At 57.0% G+C, this 16,328-nt stretch overlaps 6 protein-coding genes and 1 non-coding gene across 7 annotated transcripts; 2 read left to right on the top strand and 5 right to left on the bottom strand.

The window, feature by feature from the left end:
- Positions 1-59: 59 nt before the first annotated feature.
- On the top strand, positions 60-1,917 carry VDBG_03693 (urease; the record flags this gene model as incomplete). Its single annotated transcript, XM_003005694.1, has 3 exons — positions 60-568; positions 633-1,524; positions 1,597-1,917. 3 exons carry the CDS (start codon positions 60-62, stop codon positions 1,915-1,917), a joined length of 1,722 nt encoding a protein of 573 aa, XP_003005740.1.
- A 393-nt stretch (positions 1,918-2,310) lies between these two features.
- On the bottom strand, positions 2,311-4,519 carry VDBG_03692 (transcriptional adapter 3; the record flags this gene model as incomplete). Its single annotated transcript, XM_003005693.1, has 2 exons — positions 2,311-3,507; positions 3,575-4,519. The coding sequence occupies 2 exons, from the start codon at positions 4,517-4,519 to the stop codon at positions 2,311-2,313; spliced, it is 2,142 nt and encodes a 713-aa protein (XP_003005739.1).
- A 447-nt stretch (positions 4,520-4,966) lies between these two features.
- VDBG_03691 (predicted protein) lies at positions 4,967-6,268 on the bottom strand (the record flags this gene model as incomplete). Its single annotated transcript, XM_003005692.1, has 3 exons — positions 4,967-5,077; positions 5,156-5,409; positions 5,470-6,268. The coding sequence occupies 3 exons, from the start codon at positions 6,266-6,268 to the stop codon at positions 4,967-4,969; spliced, it is 1,164 nt and encodes a 387-aa protein (XP_003005738.1).
- An 820-nt stretch (positions 6,269-7,088) lies between these two features.
- VDBG_03690 (predicted protein) lies at positions 7,089-7,355 on the bottom strand (the record flags this gene model as incomplete). The annotated part of the gene is made up of 1 exon (XM_003005691.1): positions 7,089-7,355. One exon carries the CDS (start codon positions 7,353-7,355, stop codon positions 7,089-7,091), a length of 267 nt encoding a protein of 88 aa, XP_003005737.1.
- A 646-nt stretch (positions 7,356-8,001) lies between these two features.
- Positions 8,002-10,660, bottom strand: VDBG_03689 (conserved hypothetical protein; the record flags this gene model as incomplete). The annotated part of the gene is made up of 5 exons (XM_003005690.1): positions 8,002-8,451; positions 8,492-9,829; positions 9,881-10,198; positions 10,254-10,437; positions 10,509-10,660. The coding sequence occupies 5 exons, from the start codon at positions 10,658-10,660 to the stop codon at positions 8,002-8,004; spliced, it is 2,442 nt and encodes an 813-aa protein (XP_003005736.1).
- A 1,218-nt stretch (positions 10,661-11,878) lies between these two features.
- Positions 11,879-15,642, top strand: VDBG_03688 (KapH; the record flags this gene model as incomplete). The annotated part of the gene is made up of 3 exons (XM_003005689.1): positions 11,879-11,940; positions 12,030-12,054; positions 12,637-15,642. The coding sequence occupies 3 exons, from the start codon at positions 11,879-11,881 to the stop codon at positions 15,640-15,642; spliced, it is 3,093 nt and encodes a 1,030-aa protein (XP_003005735.1).
- A 200-nt stretch (positions 15,643-15,842) lies between these two features.
- On the bottom strand, positions 15,843-15,958 carry VDBG_15081. Its single transcript has one exon. It is a non-coding gene; the product is annotated as a tRNA-Arg (tRNA).
- Positions 15,959-16,328: the final 370 nt, after the last annotated feature.

Raw genomic sequence — 16,328 nt, 5'->3', positions numbered from 1 at the left:
AGATAGTAGAAAAGCTGCAACAGGCAGGCTTTGCGCACCAGCCCGAGCCAGTGGGTGACATGGGCCATATCAGCGCCTTTGAGATGAATAGGGTGGCTTATGCGACCATGTTTGGGCCGACGACGGGAGACAGGCTGAGACTGGGAAGCACTAATCTTTGGATTAAGGTTGAGCAGGACTTCACAGTCTATGGAGACGAGTGCAAGTTTGGTGGCGGCAAGACGCTGCGTGAGGGCATGGGGCAGGCTACGGGCCGCCCAGACTCGGAATCACTCGACATGGTTGTGACCAATGCGCTCATCGTCGACTGGAGCGGCATTTACAAGGCTGACATCGGCGTCAAGCACGGCATGATCGTGGGTATTGGCAAGGCAGGCAACCCAGATGTCATGGACGGCGTGACGCCGAACATGGTGGTCGGCAGCTGCACAGATGTCGTCGCTGGAGAGAACAAGATCATCACAGCAGGCGGTATCGATACGCACATTCACTTCATCTGCCCGCAGCAGACATCGGAAGCGATTGCATCTGGTGTGACGACCATGTTGGGTGGTGGAGTTGGCCCCAGGTAAGCTTTTGTTTGAACCCCCTCTGAGCCCCTGAGCACCTTCATCTGACATGGACCTTCTCAGCGCTGGCACGAGCGCAACGACATGCACGCCTGGGAAGCACTATATGCGCCAAATGCTACAGGCATGCGATAGCCTTCCCCTGAACATTGGTATCACTGGCAAAGGAAATGACAGCGCACCAGAGGGTCTCCGCGATCAAGTTAACGCTGGCGCTTGTGGACTCAAACTACACGAAGATTGGGGTTCCACGCCTGCAGCAATCGATACCTGCCTGTCGGTTTGCGATGAACTCGATGTGCAGTGCCTCATTCATACGGATACGCTGAACGAATCTGGTTTCGTTGAGTCCACCATAGGCGCCTTCAAGAACCGGACCATTCACACATATCACACCGAAGGTGCAGGCGGCGGTCATGCGCCAGACATTATCTCCGTCGTCGAGCACCCCAATGTCCTGCCTTCGTCCACCAACCCCACGCGCCCCTACACTCGCAACACGCTTGATGAGCACCTCGACATGCTCATGGTCTGTCACCATCTCTCGAAGAACATCCCCGAGGACGTCGCATTTGCCGAGTCTCGTATCCGCGCCGAGACCATTGCTGCCGAAGATGTCCTCCACGACCTCGGCGCCATCAGCATGATGAGCTCCGATTCCCAGGCCATGGGCCGCTGCGGCGAGGTTATCTTGCGCACCTGGAACACGGCGCACAAGAATAAGGACCAGCGCGGCACCCTGCCCGAGGACGAGGGCACCGACGCAGACAACTTCCGCGTCAAGCGATACGTCAGCAAGTATACTGTCAACCCAGCCATCGCCCAGGGCTTCAGTCACCTCATCGGCAGCGTAGAGGTTGGCAAGCTGGCCGATCTCGTCGTCTGGGATCCCGCGTGGTTCGGAACCAAGCCGAGCCTTGTCATCAAGAGTGGGCTGATAGCATGGGCGCAAATGGTATACCTTCTTTTTTCTTTTTTACCCAAATCCTCCCATCTCGTGCCATGTTCCTGTTCTGACGCAATGTAGGGCGACCCCAATGCTTCCATTCCAACCATCCAACCCATCATCGGCCGCCCCATGTTCGCGCCGCTGGTCCCCGACACGTCCGTCCTCTTCGTCTCAGCCTCGTCCATTGAGTCGGGGGCCATCGCATCGTACGGCCTGCGCAGCCGCGTCGAGGCCGTACGTAACTGCCGCAACATTGGCAAAAAGGACATGCGCTACAACGACTCGATGCCGCGGATGCGCGTAGACCCGGAGCAGTACGTCGTCGAGGCCGACGGTGTCGTCTGCGAGGCCGAGCCGGCCGAGAGGTTGCCGCTGACGCAGCAGTTTTACGTGTACTGAACGTGGGCAGAACGAAAAGGAGCACAACGTGACATGTTGCCGGGATGTTTTTGGGTCAAATATATTTGTGAAAATGTCTAATTAGCCCAACTGGAGCCGCCAACGCCTCAAGACAATTAAGCATAGAATGGATGTGCAAAGGGTCATGTTCCAACTTTCCCTGACACATGTGTGTGTTTGTGAATCCGCAACGCCGCGCCTGCCAGAACCGGGTCGTCCCTCAATGCTGTGTCCCCCTTTGTCTTGATAGAATCATCATGTACGTATCAACATACGTACGTAGCTGCAGAACCGGCAGCCCGGATTATCCCGCACGCCCAGAGATCGAGTCTGAAGGAAAAGAAGAAGCAGGAAAGTCTCATCGCGGTCGAGCTCGATTGACGGGCTCCCTCCCTACTCCTCCTCAACCTCCTCATCCCACTGCTCCTTCTCGCGCTTGAGCAGCTGCGCCATCTCGGCAGGCTTAAAGATGGAGCTGCCCGGCTTCTCGACGCGCGGGACCTTGCCGAGGTTCTCGTCCTCAAAGACGGAGCCAATGGTGCCGATCCAGCGGGCGCGGCGCTCCATGAGCATCTTGGTGACGTCGCCGATGCCGGGGCGGGCCATGCCGGCGGCGGCGGCGGCAGCGGCGGCGCTGTTGCCGGCGGGCCGCTTGGCCTTTTTGCTCTTGCCCATGGTGCGGGTGCGCTTGAGGTAGGCGGCCTGGACCTGCGAGTCGAGGTCCTCGAGGATGGTCTGGTACTCCTGGTGCGCCATGCGCTCCTTGACGAGCTCGGTGAGGCGGGCCTTGCGCGCGCCGTTGATGAGCATCTGGCTGCGGAGGCGGTCCTGGAGGAGGCGCAGCCGGGCGGCGACCTCGTCGTCAAAGGCGCCGTCGTACTCGGCGTCGATGGGGCCCTCGTGCGGGAGGAAACCCATGTGCTTGAGCTCCTGCTTGATGCGCTCGTCGACCTGCGCGTAGTCGAGCTTGGGGTGCGTCGCCTTTTTCCACGACTCCGAGTTGGACTCCGCCATGAACGTTGCCGGTGGCATTGTCAGCGGCTTGTTGTCCTCGCCGCCGCCGCCGCCAAAGCTCATGCTGAGGTCGCCGTTCTCGCCGTTGGTGCTGCCGGCCATGCTCACGTCGCCGTTGGTCGTGCCGTTGACATTGGGCTTGTCCTCGTCGGTGGGCGGACGCGACTCGGGCCGCATGATGCTCACGAGGCGTGAGAGGAGCGGGCCGACAGACAGCTTGTCTGTCTCACCAACTTCGTCGTCCATGACGTCGATGGTCCCACGTGGCACGTTGGGCGCCAGCTTTTCCCGCTTCGATGGCGAGTCCACTTGCATGGCGCCGTCTTCTTCGGCCCAGATCTCCGTGTAGTGTCGCTTGCCGCGTTTGGGCATGTGGAAGGGGCGCCACGCGGTCGCCGCGTTCGCGCAGAAAGCCGAGGTCTTCCTCGGTGAAGGGGCGAAAGTATGGTTCAATGTACGCGCTGAAGGTGGAAAAACTGATCTGGTTCGACGGCTTGGCGTTGCTGAAATCCTTATCTGGGGGGTCGCCGGCAATGAGCTCCAGCTCGGCGAGGTCATGCTTGGGGTATACGGCGACTGAGTAAATCTCTTTCAGCTCGTCTTCCGACATGATGGCCGGTTTCGCTTCTCGAATCTCATATACTGTCGGGTCGGGGAATGTGGAGGGGTCGTCGCCAAAGGTGTGCGCGGCGGGCAGATCACGGCGCGGCGGGGCTCCCTCGTCCTCGGAGCTCGATTCTTCCTCCTCCTCTTCGTCCTCGACGGCCTCGTCTTCCTTCTTTTCCTTTTCGTCCTTCTTCTTCTTGCTCTTCTTCTTATCATCGACATCCATCCGGATGCGACCAGGCTCGACAGGGGAAAGCGACGAGCTGATTGAGTCTCTGGCGAGGTTTCTGGTTTTCGCGAGTCGTCGAGTCGCCCCGTAGCGCGATCGGTAGGGCCGGTAGGGGGGGTCAGCCGTGGTTTGCAAAGAGACATCCGATGCCAAGGGACTGCATGGGGAAGGCAGGGGAAAGTGAACGACAGCCATCAGGCAAGTCGCCATGTTGAAGCTCAGAAACAGTTCAAACATACCCTTGTGGTTCGTGTCGCCCGGTGCCAGACTATCCGCCGCCTTGGGCTTCTTCTTATTGGACCGCTTGCGGTCGTCCTCAGTCCGCACGTCCTCCTTCTCGACGACCTCGTCGACATGGTGCTTCCTCTGGACCGACAGATCGCGCATGGCCTTGTCGCAAAAGTTGGTGCGGCGGTCAATGACCTCCTGCAGGCGCGTCAGGCGGGCGATGAGGCCGTCGACGCTCTTGGCGTCGGGGACGGGGCTGCCGGGGGCGCCCGGGTCGACGAGGTCATCGTAGGTGATGTTACGGAACTGCTCGACGCGCAGGGCGAGGTACTCGGCGTCGATGGCCTCGATAGGCGGCAGGTTGGCGCCCGTGCCTGTCGCCCCTCCGCCAGCGCCTCCTGGACCTCCTCCTACTCCCCCCGCGGCGGGAGGCAGGGAGCTTGGGGTCGTGTTGCGGCTGCGCTGGCGGATGGCGCCCGCGCCGCTCTTCTTGCCGGTGCCCTTTTGGCTGGGGGCGGGCGGCATGGTCGCGGGTGAATGGTGTGTGTTGGAGGTGTGTGTGGTATATGTCGGCTCAGGATGGAAGTGATGGGGTTGTGGCGATGAGCCTGGCCATCTGTACGTAGGCCGTAGATGGAGACGCGTTCGATTGATGCTGGCTGGATGATTGATGTTGATGGTTCAGAGTCGACACTGGCTCCCACCCAGGTATAGAGACGACGGCGGGTCGGTAGCGCGACGTTGATCGACGGCAGGCGCATGGGGAGCAGGAGCACAATCCACCAGACGTGACGCTGTGGCGAAGGGGAAGAGAAGAGGGACCGACCAGGCAAGCCGGGGTACATTATGGGGTGGCTGGTGGCTGTTTGCAGCCACACGTTGCTCGCTACCTAGAGGTAGGTACCTACAAGTACAGTACCAGGTGCCTAGGTACCTACCCACCAGGTTTGCTGGGTACCTTACCTCCAGAGGTCACCTCATCGCCAGGAACTCCTCCTTACACTCACCCTGAACATCATGCACACTCCTATCAATGACATTCGCTACGCTCTGCATCATACTGCTATGGATACCGCTTACATCCTAACCCTTCTTGCAACGCTACATCAACACCCGCAAACTGAACCATCAACCAACACCGCGTCACTGGTAAATACAAACAGGAGTCCTGTTGGAATCCTCTCTCAGGACTGCTCGAACCGCTGCTAGGTTGATCGACTTCTCCGCCTCTTGCAACGTCTTGCGGACCTGAACGCCAGCTCGCTGCCGCATGCCTTCGCCATAGTCGTCCAGACTCTCTTCCTGCTTGGCTAGCCGTCTAGCAGTGGGCGTGGCGCCTGGTCGTGGCACCGTTGTGATGGCCCAGCACAGAGCATTGGCGTCTACCGTAGAATTGAGCAAGCCGCGTCCGCCGACTGTTGGCATCTTTGTCAGCCAGTTTTTCTTTCGCCGTCTCAAAAGGCACGCGAACTCACAGGGAAGCATGAGATGCGCTGCATCACCTGCTAGAGTGGCCAGCCCGCCGAGGTTGTCAAAGTCGACGGGGATCCAGCCCCGCACACTCCTGACGGTGAAGCGCCCCTGAGCATGCGGTTCACGCAGCGCCTCAATGTATGTCTTCCAAGGCTCCAAGTCCTGCAGAGCTGTTTTGCAGATCGACTGTGCCATGTACCGGCGAGCCTCGTTCCCAGTAAGGTCCAAGTCTCCCATCCCGTCATCGCCTGGCGGCACCGAGATTCGACTCAACTGGATCAGCTCGTGTGCCCTCTCCTCCGGCTCAACTTGCCACTGGTGTACGGCAATGGTTGTCAGTCCTTCCTTGTCCGACGCCATGGTCTGAATTGGGTGACGCTTTTGGACCAAGTCGGTGCCGTCCTTGCTCTTGGTCCGTATCATCAGGGCAATCTCCTCAACGTATGGAGTAAGAACTGGCTCGGGGTCTACGTGCTGAAACTTCTCGACAAGAAACCGACGAACCATGGAATCGGCTCCGTCGGCACCAACGACAATGTCAACCTTGTGACAGAGATGGCCAGGCTCAAAGATGAGGTGTACCTCTTTACTATCCTTGCTGGGCTGAAGACTGACCAGCGATGTATTCCACTGCACTGACAAATGTCCCCTCAGGGCTTTGAGCAGACGCAAACCGCGGTAGCGACAAATGTCTGGCACCTCGGCGTGAAAGAGCGTATCGCCAGTTTCGGCGTCGAGGCATGGAATAGGCTGATGTTTCAGCACCCCAGCAAGCGTGGGCGCAACACTGCAGGCCTCCATGACTGCATGGTAAATGTTCAAAGGAAGCAATCTCTCGATATTCGAGAGGAGCGCTTTACGGTCGGGCACTGACACGGACCAGTCGTGAACCACCGAGCGCTGCCATTCCTCAGGGGGAGGTCGCTCGTCCTAAATGTCAACCTCGACGCCCCCGTGCCGGCGCAGGCCATGGGCGAGCAGGAGTCCAGTGAAACCCGCTCCAATAATGCCGACGCGCAAGTCCCGAAGTTGCTCAGGTTTGTGCTTTGGAGGCGAAGACCTGGGGATTTCGGGCGGCGGCATTTTCTTTTGTGGCTTATTGGAGGACGGTCCAGCAGCCCACTTGTCCTCTTCTTGCAAGGCTGATAGCCAGGCTTGTATGGAGCTTTTTCTCACGGGTGCCCTGGGCTTGCATCTAGTGGCGGAGGGTGGTCGAAGTGGCGGTAGCGGGCCACCATAACCATCCAGCGCTGTAAAAGAGTGGCAGGTTGATCCATCGCTCCACTGGCCACAATCTTCGTCGACGTCTTCTGCTGGGTCTGTTGTTCGATCGGCAGAAGTGATCCAAGGAACTGATTTGCTGGATGACGTCCTCGTCGTCGTCCTCCCTCTCTCAACCAATTCATGGACATTTGTATCTTGTCGAGGCAGTGACAGAGGCCCCGGCATGTATGCAGGACTCGTGCTTCTCCAAGGGGGCTCCTGTTCTTCTCTAAATCAGCACAAGTTCAATACCGAGCCCGTAGCGATGCCACAGCAGCAAACGATTATTGCCAGAAACTCACCCGGCACACCATCGAGCACCGCTCCGAGGTTCAAGAAAGGCGGTTCGGCAAGAAATTCAGCAGCCGCCGTTCCCTTGCCAAAATCCGTGCGAAACCGGGTTGCCCTGAAGTCCCAATGAGTCTGGTGCCCAACCGCTGCATGCCAAAGGTGTGGGGGGGGGGGGGCATACCTCGGTCAGATACTGGACAGCCAGCTCCATGTCGAAGTTGGCTTCATGGAGAGCATCAGCGGCGTCGTCGTTGCTGAACCCCATGCCCTGAAGCTGTTTGAGGCGCTGGAAGTACTCGAGCTGGGGTATTTTCTCTGGCTCGTCGCTTGACATGGTGGGAGCGAGTAGTGAAAGATGTTTTTGAACAAGAGTAACCAGCGTAATCAAGCAACGAGTGACGGCAATCTGACCAAGTCAAGGCAGACTACGAGGCAAAGTATGTTGGTGTTGGTGAAGGGGTTGTCGTAGCCAGGTTTGAAAGACTCTGTGTTCACATCAAAGACCAAGCCTCAAATCTTGCCACTCGCTATATCAGTCACTCTTGCCCTGGTATCCGGACTTCACCAAATGGCAGGCCCTACCAAGAAGGCTGAACGATCATGTGGCGACCGGCATGTCCCCATTCAGAGGCCACTGCCATCATTGACCATCAAAGGTGCTTTCCCAAACCGGTCTTGCTTTAGCCAGCACATACATGGGCGAGTGGCCTGGGAACTTACATCTATCATGAGGTTATCCGAATCCAATCTCAGCAGAAATCCAGAGAAGAACCCGTTTCCGGCGTCTCACTGACCTAGCCACCATATACACATCGGTGGCTTCTCGATAAACAAAATCCTTGACATTCTTCATTCAATTCGTAACGTAGTGTCAGTTTAGTATCTCGCAACAAACCACTTCCTAAGACCTCTCAACCCCTACTCCTCACAATCCCAACACGTACCCTTCAAGACACCCATCCATCAGCAAAATGCGTGCTTTAGAGCGAGAAGCTCGTCACGTCCGATTGCGCGCCTCCCATCCTGTCCATCTCCGGTGTCGGCGGCGGCAGGTTCTCCGCCTTAGTCAAGATCCAGCACGACGCATACATGTTCACCCGATCGATGCAAGCACCGCCTTCGCGCGCTCCAACTCGCTTCGACGTGAAGCCGTGCGCCTCGAATGCCTTGACGTACCAGGGGTGGAGCGCCGATGACCGCAGCAGCACGCGGCCGCCCATGCGCAGAGCGCGGTTAAGCTTGGTGATCTGCTGGGCAGCCGCGGCGGCGCCTGGGTCGAACCAGTCCATGCTGTCCATAACGACGGCGACTGTCAGCGTGCCGGGCGTGATGCGCGAGATGACTTCGTCGAGCTCGTCAGTGTGGATCCGGAGGCCATCTAGGGCGCCCGGGCGAGAGAGGCGGGCGTGGGCCTTTTTCTGAGAGGTAGTCTGGGTGGCAGCGCTGCGTGAAGTTGGCGGTCATGCACACGTGGTAGTAAGGGTTGTCGACGGCGATGTGCGTCTGTTCCGCAACGGGGTCGAGAGTGTCGAGCATGTAGTGCCAGATAGCGTGGGATCGAGAGTCTCTAGCCTTGGGCGAGGGGCCTTTGACGGCATCACTGACAGCATGGTCGGCCTCTATCATGGCGAGCTGATTCTTGGGGACGCCCAGCGCAGACCATAGGAAGGACTCCTGTGAAACAACAAGGTTGCAGAGGAGCTTTGAGAGGAGCGCAGGTCGAATCTTGGTGCGCCATACCTCTCGCTGCTCGTTAAGGGTCTTGGTGTCAAGGAACTCAGCGACAGCACGCCTGACACCGAAGATGCGAGTGATCCAGCGGAAAACGCGAATCGCATGACGCGAGCCTCCAGTATCATAGAGACCGTAGCCACGCTTGTTGGTGAAAACGTGAATGTTCTGAAGCCAATACTGGAACGCACGAGAGGACAGGTGGGGAGAGAGCTTCGTCATGAGCAAGGTGCGGAAGTCAGGATGCTTGCCATCGCCAAAGAGTCTCCAAAAGTCTTCATAGGGAAGCGCGCAGTACGAGGCAACCTTGAGCTCGAGGAGGTGGTTCTGGGTGGGATTGAGGTCCACAGCGTGGATGCGAGCTGGGCTCTGCATGGCGTAGGAGAGAATGTTGTCTCCAGCGCTGGTGATGGCTAGGACGACATCGTCGGCACCGAGCTTTAGAAGACGCTCATCAACTCTCGTGTCTTCCCACGTGAACGCATAGATGTACTCGTCGTTGAATTGCTTGTGCTTCTGGAGCTGGTCGTCATAGTAGATGCGCCAGTGGTGGTTCTGGTAGAAGAATGATGGAAGGGGAAGATTGGCAGACAGATTTTGTATGGCGGCCATGAAAGCCTTGGATCGAATCTCGGGCGCAGATTTCTCAATCGCTCGAGTTAAGGCGTTACGCTGATCCACGGGGTAAAGCAGTGGTGACTCGGTTGCGAGCGCGTCGATTTTCTCGATGATTTCGTGAGGCAGCGCCGAGGAAGAGAAAGGCTTCTTGTGGCATCCAACCCAGACGTAGTAAGGGATGCGGCCAAGAGTCTTGTTGCGGGCATTAATGTTGAGGATGGTACCGAACTTGTACTCGAGATAATCCCTGCGAGCAGCTTCAAGTCCAACGCGATCAATATCAAACCAAGCACGCCAGAACGTCCGGGAAAGCCAGCTGACGTGGCGGTTCACAAGACCGCCGGTGAAATTGCGGAAGGAAAAGTCAACGTGTGACTGAACGTAGAAATCAACAACTCCTAGGACACCATTAGGGGACAGAAGAGAAGTCAGAGAGTCAATGACTGAGTGATAATCAGGCTTGAATGAATGTCAGCATCAGTGGCACGTCAAGCATACAGAACAACTTACGATCATAGACAGGCTGTAGGACATGGTGACAAGATCTGCGCCGCCATGCTCTGGGCGCTTCTGGGAGAAGTAGCTCAGGACAGGCGAACGGAGAGGAGTAGCGTTGATTGAAATTCCATCTTCATGGTCTTCCAGACGGAACTTTCTCGCGTCTTCGCAGATGACCTTGACGTTGTCCCAACCCAATCTCTGGAAACGCTTTCGCGCAACATCACAGAGAGATGGAGAGAAGTCGACAAGGTAGACGCTGGAGAAGAACTCGGGCACGTTCACATAAGCGGACATGGCCTCAATGTTCCAACCAGTCCCTCCACCAACCTGGAAAAATGCGTAAGCATGCAATGTGAGTGAAAGACACAACCAAGAGGCGTACGTCAACCCAGATTCGCTTCGTGTTTCCACGACGCTTGACTTTCGCCTCGCCCCTGCGTTTTTGGCTGAGAGCTGCGAAGCTTGAGAAGCGCCAGCATATCCTCCCGTCCCCTGGGAGGAGAACTTTTTCTGGTGGCATCATTAAGCGCCGGGCTTGCTTCTTGTAGAAGCTCTCAAGAGCATCCCTGTTGGGGTGCCTTTCTTGTCGCCGTTATGCGGTTTGATGAAACAGGAGTAGAAGAATAGAAGGAAGGACTTGAGCACGCTCGGCGGCTGGTCACTTCCTGAGGACTTGGAAAAGACCTTGGAGATGCAGACACTGCCAAAGATAGCAAAGGCAACTCCTGCAAGGATGTTCTGCAGACTGCCGTCTAACGCCAGTGTATTGTTACCACCAAGAGAAGCCATGGTACTCTCGCATTGCAGTGAGTACGAAAAAGGCGCGTTGATCAGTTGAGATAGAGGAAGACAGTTCGTATGAAAGGAAAAGAAAAAGAGAAACAAAAAAGGGGGGGTGTGAGAGGCGGGAGCTATATACACAGATGCGTGACCAGCGCGTATTGTCTGCCTCCTATACCTGTTGGGGGTGCACTCTGGAGGTACATGCGGACGAGACACCCCGCCGCGCGACGCGAGGACATGCTCCTGACAAAATACTCGCCAGTCTGAAGTACAGGGGCCTCGGTCGATCGTAGCAGGACGGAGATGTCCAAAGCCATGACCGGACCCTTACGTAGGGTAACTGGAGCTTCCCAGCTCTCACCCATCGTCATCAATGGTCGTCCGAAAGTCCCCTGTTACCCACCCCACCAAGGCTGGGCACCGCGACCCCGCCAAGTTCTGCATACAGTCTGGCGCCCATGTCTGGTGTCTGAGGTGGACCTCGAGTGTGGGCCAATGGCCAGAGCACATGGGCGATTCTTTGGGGGACTTAAGCATGGATGAGCCCTGCGATTCTCAAAGAGCCTCTTGCCCGCGGCACTGTCCATAGGTGTAGTACAGGTCCAGTGTAACACGCGTGGGATGTTGCAGCTCACCAGTTGTAGAGAAACTTTGGGAGGCCAGCAAGACGAAGGAAAACCTCTGACTTTAGAACGGGTCAGGCTGATTGCGTTTGAATGTCATTGGTTCTTGTTTCCTGCTCCGTCTATCGGTGGACAATCTTTGGCGGCCTTCTGAGGTCTTGTCTAGCTGTCAAGACTTCTCCCTCACAGCACGCACTCAATGAGCTCAAAGAGCGTGCTGGCGGCAGCTGCAGGGGTGAGGCCACAGCGAACACGCGGGGGATGGCCATCACCAATGGGGGCGGGTCCCTTGGCCACATGTCCCAGATGATAGCTTTCTGGATGTTCTCCACGCTAGGAAAACAACGTCTGAGATCGACGTTGAACTCTGGCGCAGATAAGCCGCTGGCTTCAACTCGAAACCACGTCGCCTGATTGCTGTGCGCTCACCACAGCCAACAGAGAAGACCACGCTTCTGGGGCTTTTGATGGGTCCAAGGGAAGCGGGAGACATCGGAACGGCGATGGGCCTTGAAGGTGAGTGAGATGCTTCCAAGGCAACGACGCTGGCTACCAAGGTCGTGTCTTGTTGGCCAATGCTGATCTCCTTCCTTCAGTAGCCATGTGCCTTGGAAGATCTCATGGAACCCAGATGCTGTCACATTGGAAAGACGCCATGGTGGTGTGAGTCTTCAAAGAGCTCATTCTGTTGAGGCGTAATCGGGACTGATCGACGAAACCACCTTGACAAGAGCTCTGTTGAATGTTGCCAGATGGAACCAGTTCGCAACGCAGGATGTAGGTAGCCTGTGAAGGGAAGATGCTGTGGAAAGGCTCTTGGGTTGAAAGCTCGCTCCGGGGTGAGTTACGGTGCACCGTCTTTAATACTGTGCCTGGGTGCCTGGCACTGTACGCGTTCCTGGCCTCTCGGAACGCTCAGGCTGTGCCAACTGCCAGTGGAACCCTGTGAGTACCCCGCGGCAGACAGGGCAGCCCCGCCTAATTGTTTGACCGCCCATCAAGTAGTGGACGAGGCTGCCTCGTATCTCGTGCAACCAAACATGCATCAAATTGTTGACAAACTCAGATACTCGAACGCGCTCTGATCCGCGTGCCCACAACTTCAGGAAGGCCTGTATTCCCCACAATCGTACTGACATCCTCAGCGCCACGGTGGCAGGCAGGCCACGTCGTGCTCGAACCGGGAAGCAACCATGAGCTTCGCGATAGAGGTGCCTGGGACCGCAAACCCCCTGACTCTGCAGGAACTCTGCAGAGCCCTCGAATCGGCGACAGGTGCAGACCATGCCCAGAGGCAGACGTCAGGCCAGCAGCTAGAGTCTTGGGAAAAGCAAACCGGCTACTACTCTTCTTTGCAAGCAAGCTCCCCCTAAACCCTTTTGCACGTGGGAGCAACGGCTAACCTTTACCCTGCAGTCGATCTTCCTTGACAAGTCCCTACCCCGGCAGATTCGGTTCCTTGCTGTGATCCAGCTCAAGAACGGCATCGACAAATACTGGCGGATCGCTCACACAAGCAAGGGTGGCCTCAGTCTCGACGAAAAGAATCTCATTCGCCAGAAACTCTTTCAAGGCACCCTCGACGAGGAGGATGAGGCACTTGCCCGCCAGAACTCTCTTGCTGCGGCAAGAATTGTTAGGATCGACTATCCCCGTCAATGGCCCGAAGCGCTCCCGAGCCTCATTGCTCTGTTGCGATCTTCTCGAACGGGCCAGCCGCAACATCTCCATGGCACCCTGCAGATCCTCCTCCAAGTGGTCAAGGAGATGAGCACTGCACGTCTTCGTAGCGCCCAAACCGCCCTCCACTCTATTACACCTGAAATGCATATGTGCTGGAGAGATCTATGCAGAAAGGACACCGGTTTGGGTCGACTTCTAACCGGTGTAAAGGGCCAGGATGGCGCCTCCGAAGCAGACATTGCTATTCGCATTACCCTACTCACCCTGAAAGTCATCCGTCGGCTTCTTATCTCTGGCTTTGAGGCCCCACATAAGGACAAGACCGTGCAACAGTTTTGGACTCTATCCCAAAATCACTTCGGTCAGTTCCTCGGCTTTGTCAGCCAGGAGTCTGCTGTCCCGGAGTCGTATCAAGAACTCGTCGGGAAGCATCTCCTGCAGTTTACGAAGTTGCACATGGAAATGGCCACATCGCAGCCGACGTCATTCGCAGGCCTACCAAGTTCTCTTCCGCTTATCCACGCATACTGGGATCTGGTTGCCAAGTTCGCCGAGGTGTTCGACAAGTCAGAAGGCATCCGGCAGTCAAGCGGAGACGCAAAGTCCAAGGCCGAAGGACCGCTGCTCGAAAAGCTCACAACGCGTGCATTGTTGCTGATCAAGGCCTGTCTCGACCTGGCTTTCCTTCCAAAACATACTTTCGTCTATCGGGGTCCAGAAGCTAAGAAAGAAGAGCACGAAGCGGTCGAGTTTATCAAGAATGAGCTGTTCAAGGATGAATTCTGCCTGCAGATCGCAAACACTATTCTCACGCATCTTTTCGTCTTCCGCCAGTCAGATCTCGAGGCCTGGGACGAAGATCCGGAAGAGTGGGAGCATCAGGAGAGATTCGACAGTTCAGCGTACGAGTGGGAAGTGCGCCCTGCCGCTGAGAGAGTGTTCCTGGGCCTCTTGAACCAAAGGAAGACCCTACTCGTACCTCATCTGCTGTCGTATATCCAAACGGCTACTGGCGGACAGGCTGATTTTGCCACCAAGGACGCGGTGTATACGGCCATGGGCCTGGCTTCCCAACATATCTTCCAAGAGGTTGACTTCAACAGCTTCTTGACATCTACCCTGGTCCCCGATGCCCAACAGACTGGTCCTTTGGCGAAGGTGCTGAGGCGGCGGATATCCATGCTCCTGGGACAGTGGGTGTTCCACAACGTGTCAAACGAAAGCCGCGCCATCGTGTATGGCATCTTCCGTCACTTCATGGACCCCAACGCCGAGGGCAACGACATTGTCGTGCTGATTTCGGCTGCCCGAAACCTACAGATGATTGTGGACGAGCTCGACTTTAGCGTCGACAACTTTGTGCCGCATGCCCCTCACGTCCTGGAACAACTTACCCAACTCATCCGAAACGTCAGCGTTGATGAGACGCGACTCGCCCTCTTGGAGACGATGAGACTGGTAGTGACGAGGTTGGAAGCCCATGTCACACCGTTTGCTGATTCCATCGTGGGCGCCATCGTACAGGTCTTCCAAGTCGTTGGCAACCAGGAATTTATGGCGAAGACTGCCATCGTTGCCGTCTTCAGCGCTCTCGTCACATCGATGGGCACCGAATCGCAGCGATTCCACCCCTTGATGGTGCCACTTATCACAGAAGTCGCGCACCCGACATCCGAGCTCCACACCTCTCTCATTGACGACGTGCTTGACCTCTGGAACTCTATCCTGTCGCAGAGCAACCCACCCGTCTCCACGGAGATTGTCAGTATTGCCCCCTTGCTGCTCCCGATCCTGGAGTACAGCCCCGAGACGGCCGGCATGGCGCTAGAAGCGGTCGAGGCGTACATTATTCTTGCGCCTGGGGCCGTGTTGGAGGACACACTGCGTCGTCCCTTCTTGACTGCGCTCTCGGGTGCGCTCGAGGTCAAGAGCAGGGAGCAGGTCAATGCCGCGACGGGATGCATCGAGTACCTCATCAGGGCGGCCGAGGAGTACGGCGGTGCGAACGGCGTGTCGGTGGTTATCCAAGACATGCTCGAGACGGGCTTCTTGAAAAAGATCCTCGAGAGGCTCCACGACGCGTGGGAGGCTCACCAGACGACCGGTCCTAACAAGAAGTCCCCCAAGCTCAACACAGTTACCGAGGGCGACTACTTTGCTATTCTCGCGCGCCTCGCCTATGCTGACCCGACACTCTTCGTCAACATGCTGGCGTCGTTTGGCGACGTGCAGCAACAGGTGTGGCCCTGGCTAACGACCGAGTGGTTCTTCTACATGGAGAGCTGGGACCGCATCGAGCACAAGAAGCTGACGCTGCTGGGCCTCACGCGTCTGACGGAGCTGCCGAACCCCGTCCAGGACCTGGCACTCGGCAAGCTGCAGGACTACATGAGCCTGTGGGCTGACACGATAGCGGAACTGCAGGACGGTGCTGTCAACGGATCTGACAACCTCGTCTGGGGCGAGCAGGAGGGCGACGAGTGGGACACACCCAAGAGCATCCGCGCCCGGGAGCTCTACCAGAGCGACCCGCTGCACCGTGTCGTGGCGAAGCAGTTTGTCATGGAGAGGGTCCGGGATCTCGTACAGCGGGCGGGAGGCGAGCAGAAGTTTCAGGACGAATGGATGGTCAACGTGGATAAGGAGGTGGTGCAGAAGTTTGCGCAGTTTGTGAGCTCATGATAGATGCCAGCTACAGGTTTGCTGCGCTGAGGCCAGGGACTGGATTAAGGAAAAGGGGGGTGAACGAGCGAGATGGCATGAATAGATGACATGAATGATATGATTTGACTGTAAACTCGCTTTCGCATGAGGGACTGTTCAGACTGCCAGGTCCAGGTAGGTACAATCAAGGAGACTGTTCACTACCCCAAGAAAAAAGTTAGCCACAGATGGATTCGAACCACCGTCTCCTGGGAAGAGTAATGATGCTGTTAGGTCTTCGTGGTCGGGCTAGGAGGGAAAGAAACCAGGCGCTCTACCACTGAGCTATGCGGCTGTGTGTTGTTGATTGTTGACCTGGCCGCCTGGTTGTCGGGAAGAAGAAGGGCAGGACGCGTTCTTCGCGTGCTGTCTGGCAGGAGACGTCAAATAAACCAAGTGGGACACGGGCCTACACGCACAGAATCGCGGGGCTCTTGCATACTCATCACACCGGGCACACATTTCATCCAATTCGATACATTCGTCCACCGTCCACTACACATCAGATCTACAGCTTGCTCTTCTGCTCCCCCTCCTGCGGCACCTTGACGACAACCTTGCCCCATGTCCCCCTGCTGCCGAGCGCCGTCAGCGCAGCCGGCACCCTCTCGAGGCCGTCGTAGCGCTCGTCGGAGAACTCGGTGCCGCGCATCTTGCCGTCCTTG

Source organism: Verticillium alfalfae, genomic scaffold (assembly GCF_000150825.1).
Source record: "Verticillium alfalfae VaMs.102 supercont1.4 genomic scaffold, whole genome shotgun sequence".
Lineage (NCBI taxonomy): Eukaryota > Fungi > Ascomycota > Sordariomycetes > Glomerellales > Plectosphaerellaceae > Verticillium > Verticillium alfalfae.
This window is presented reverse-complemented; position numbering and strand designations above follow the sequence as displayed.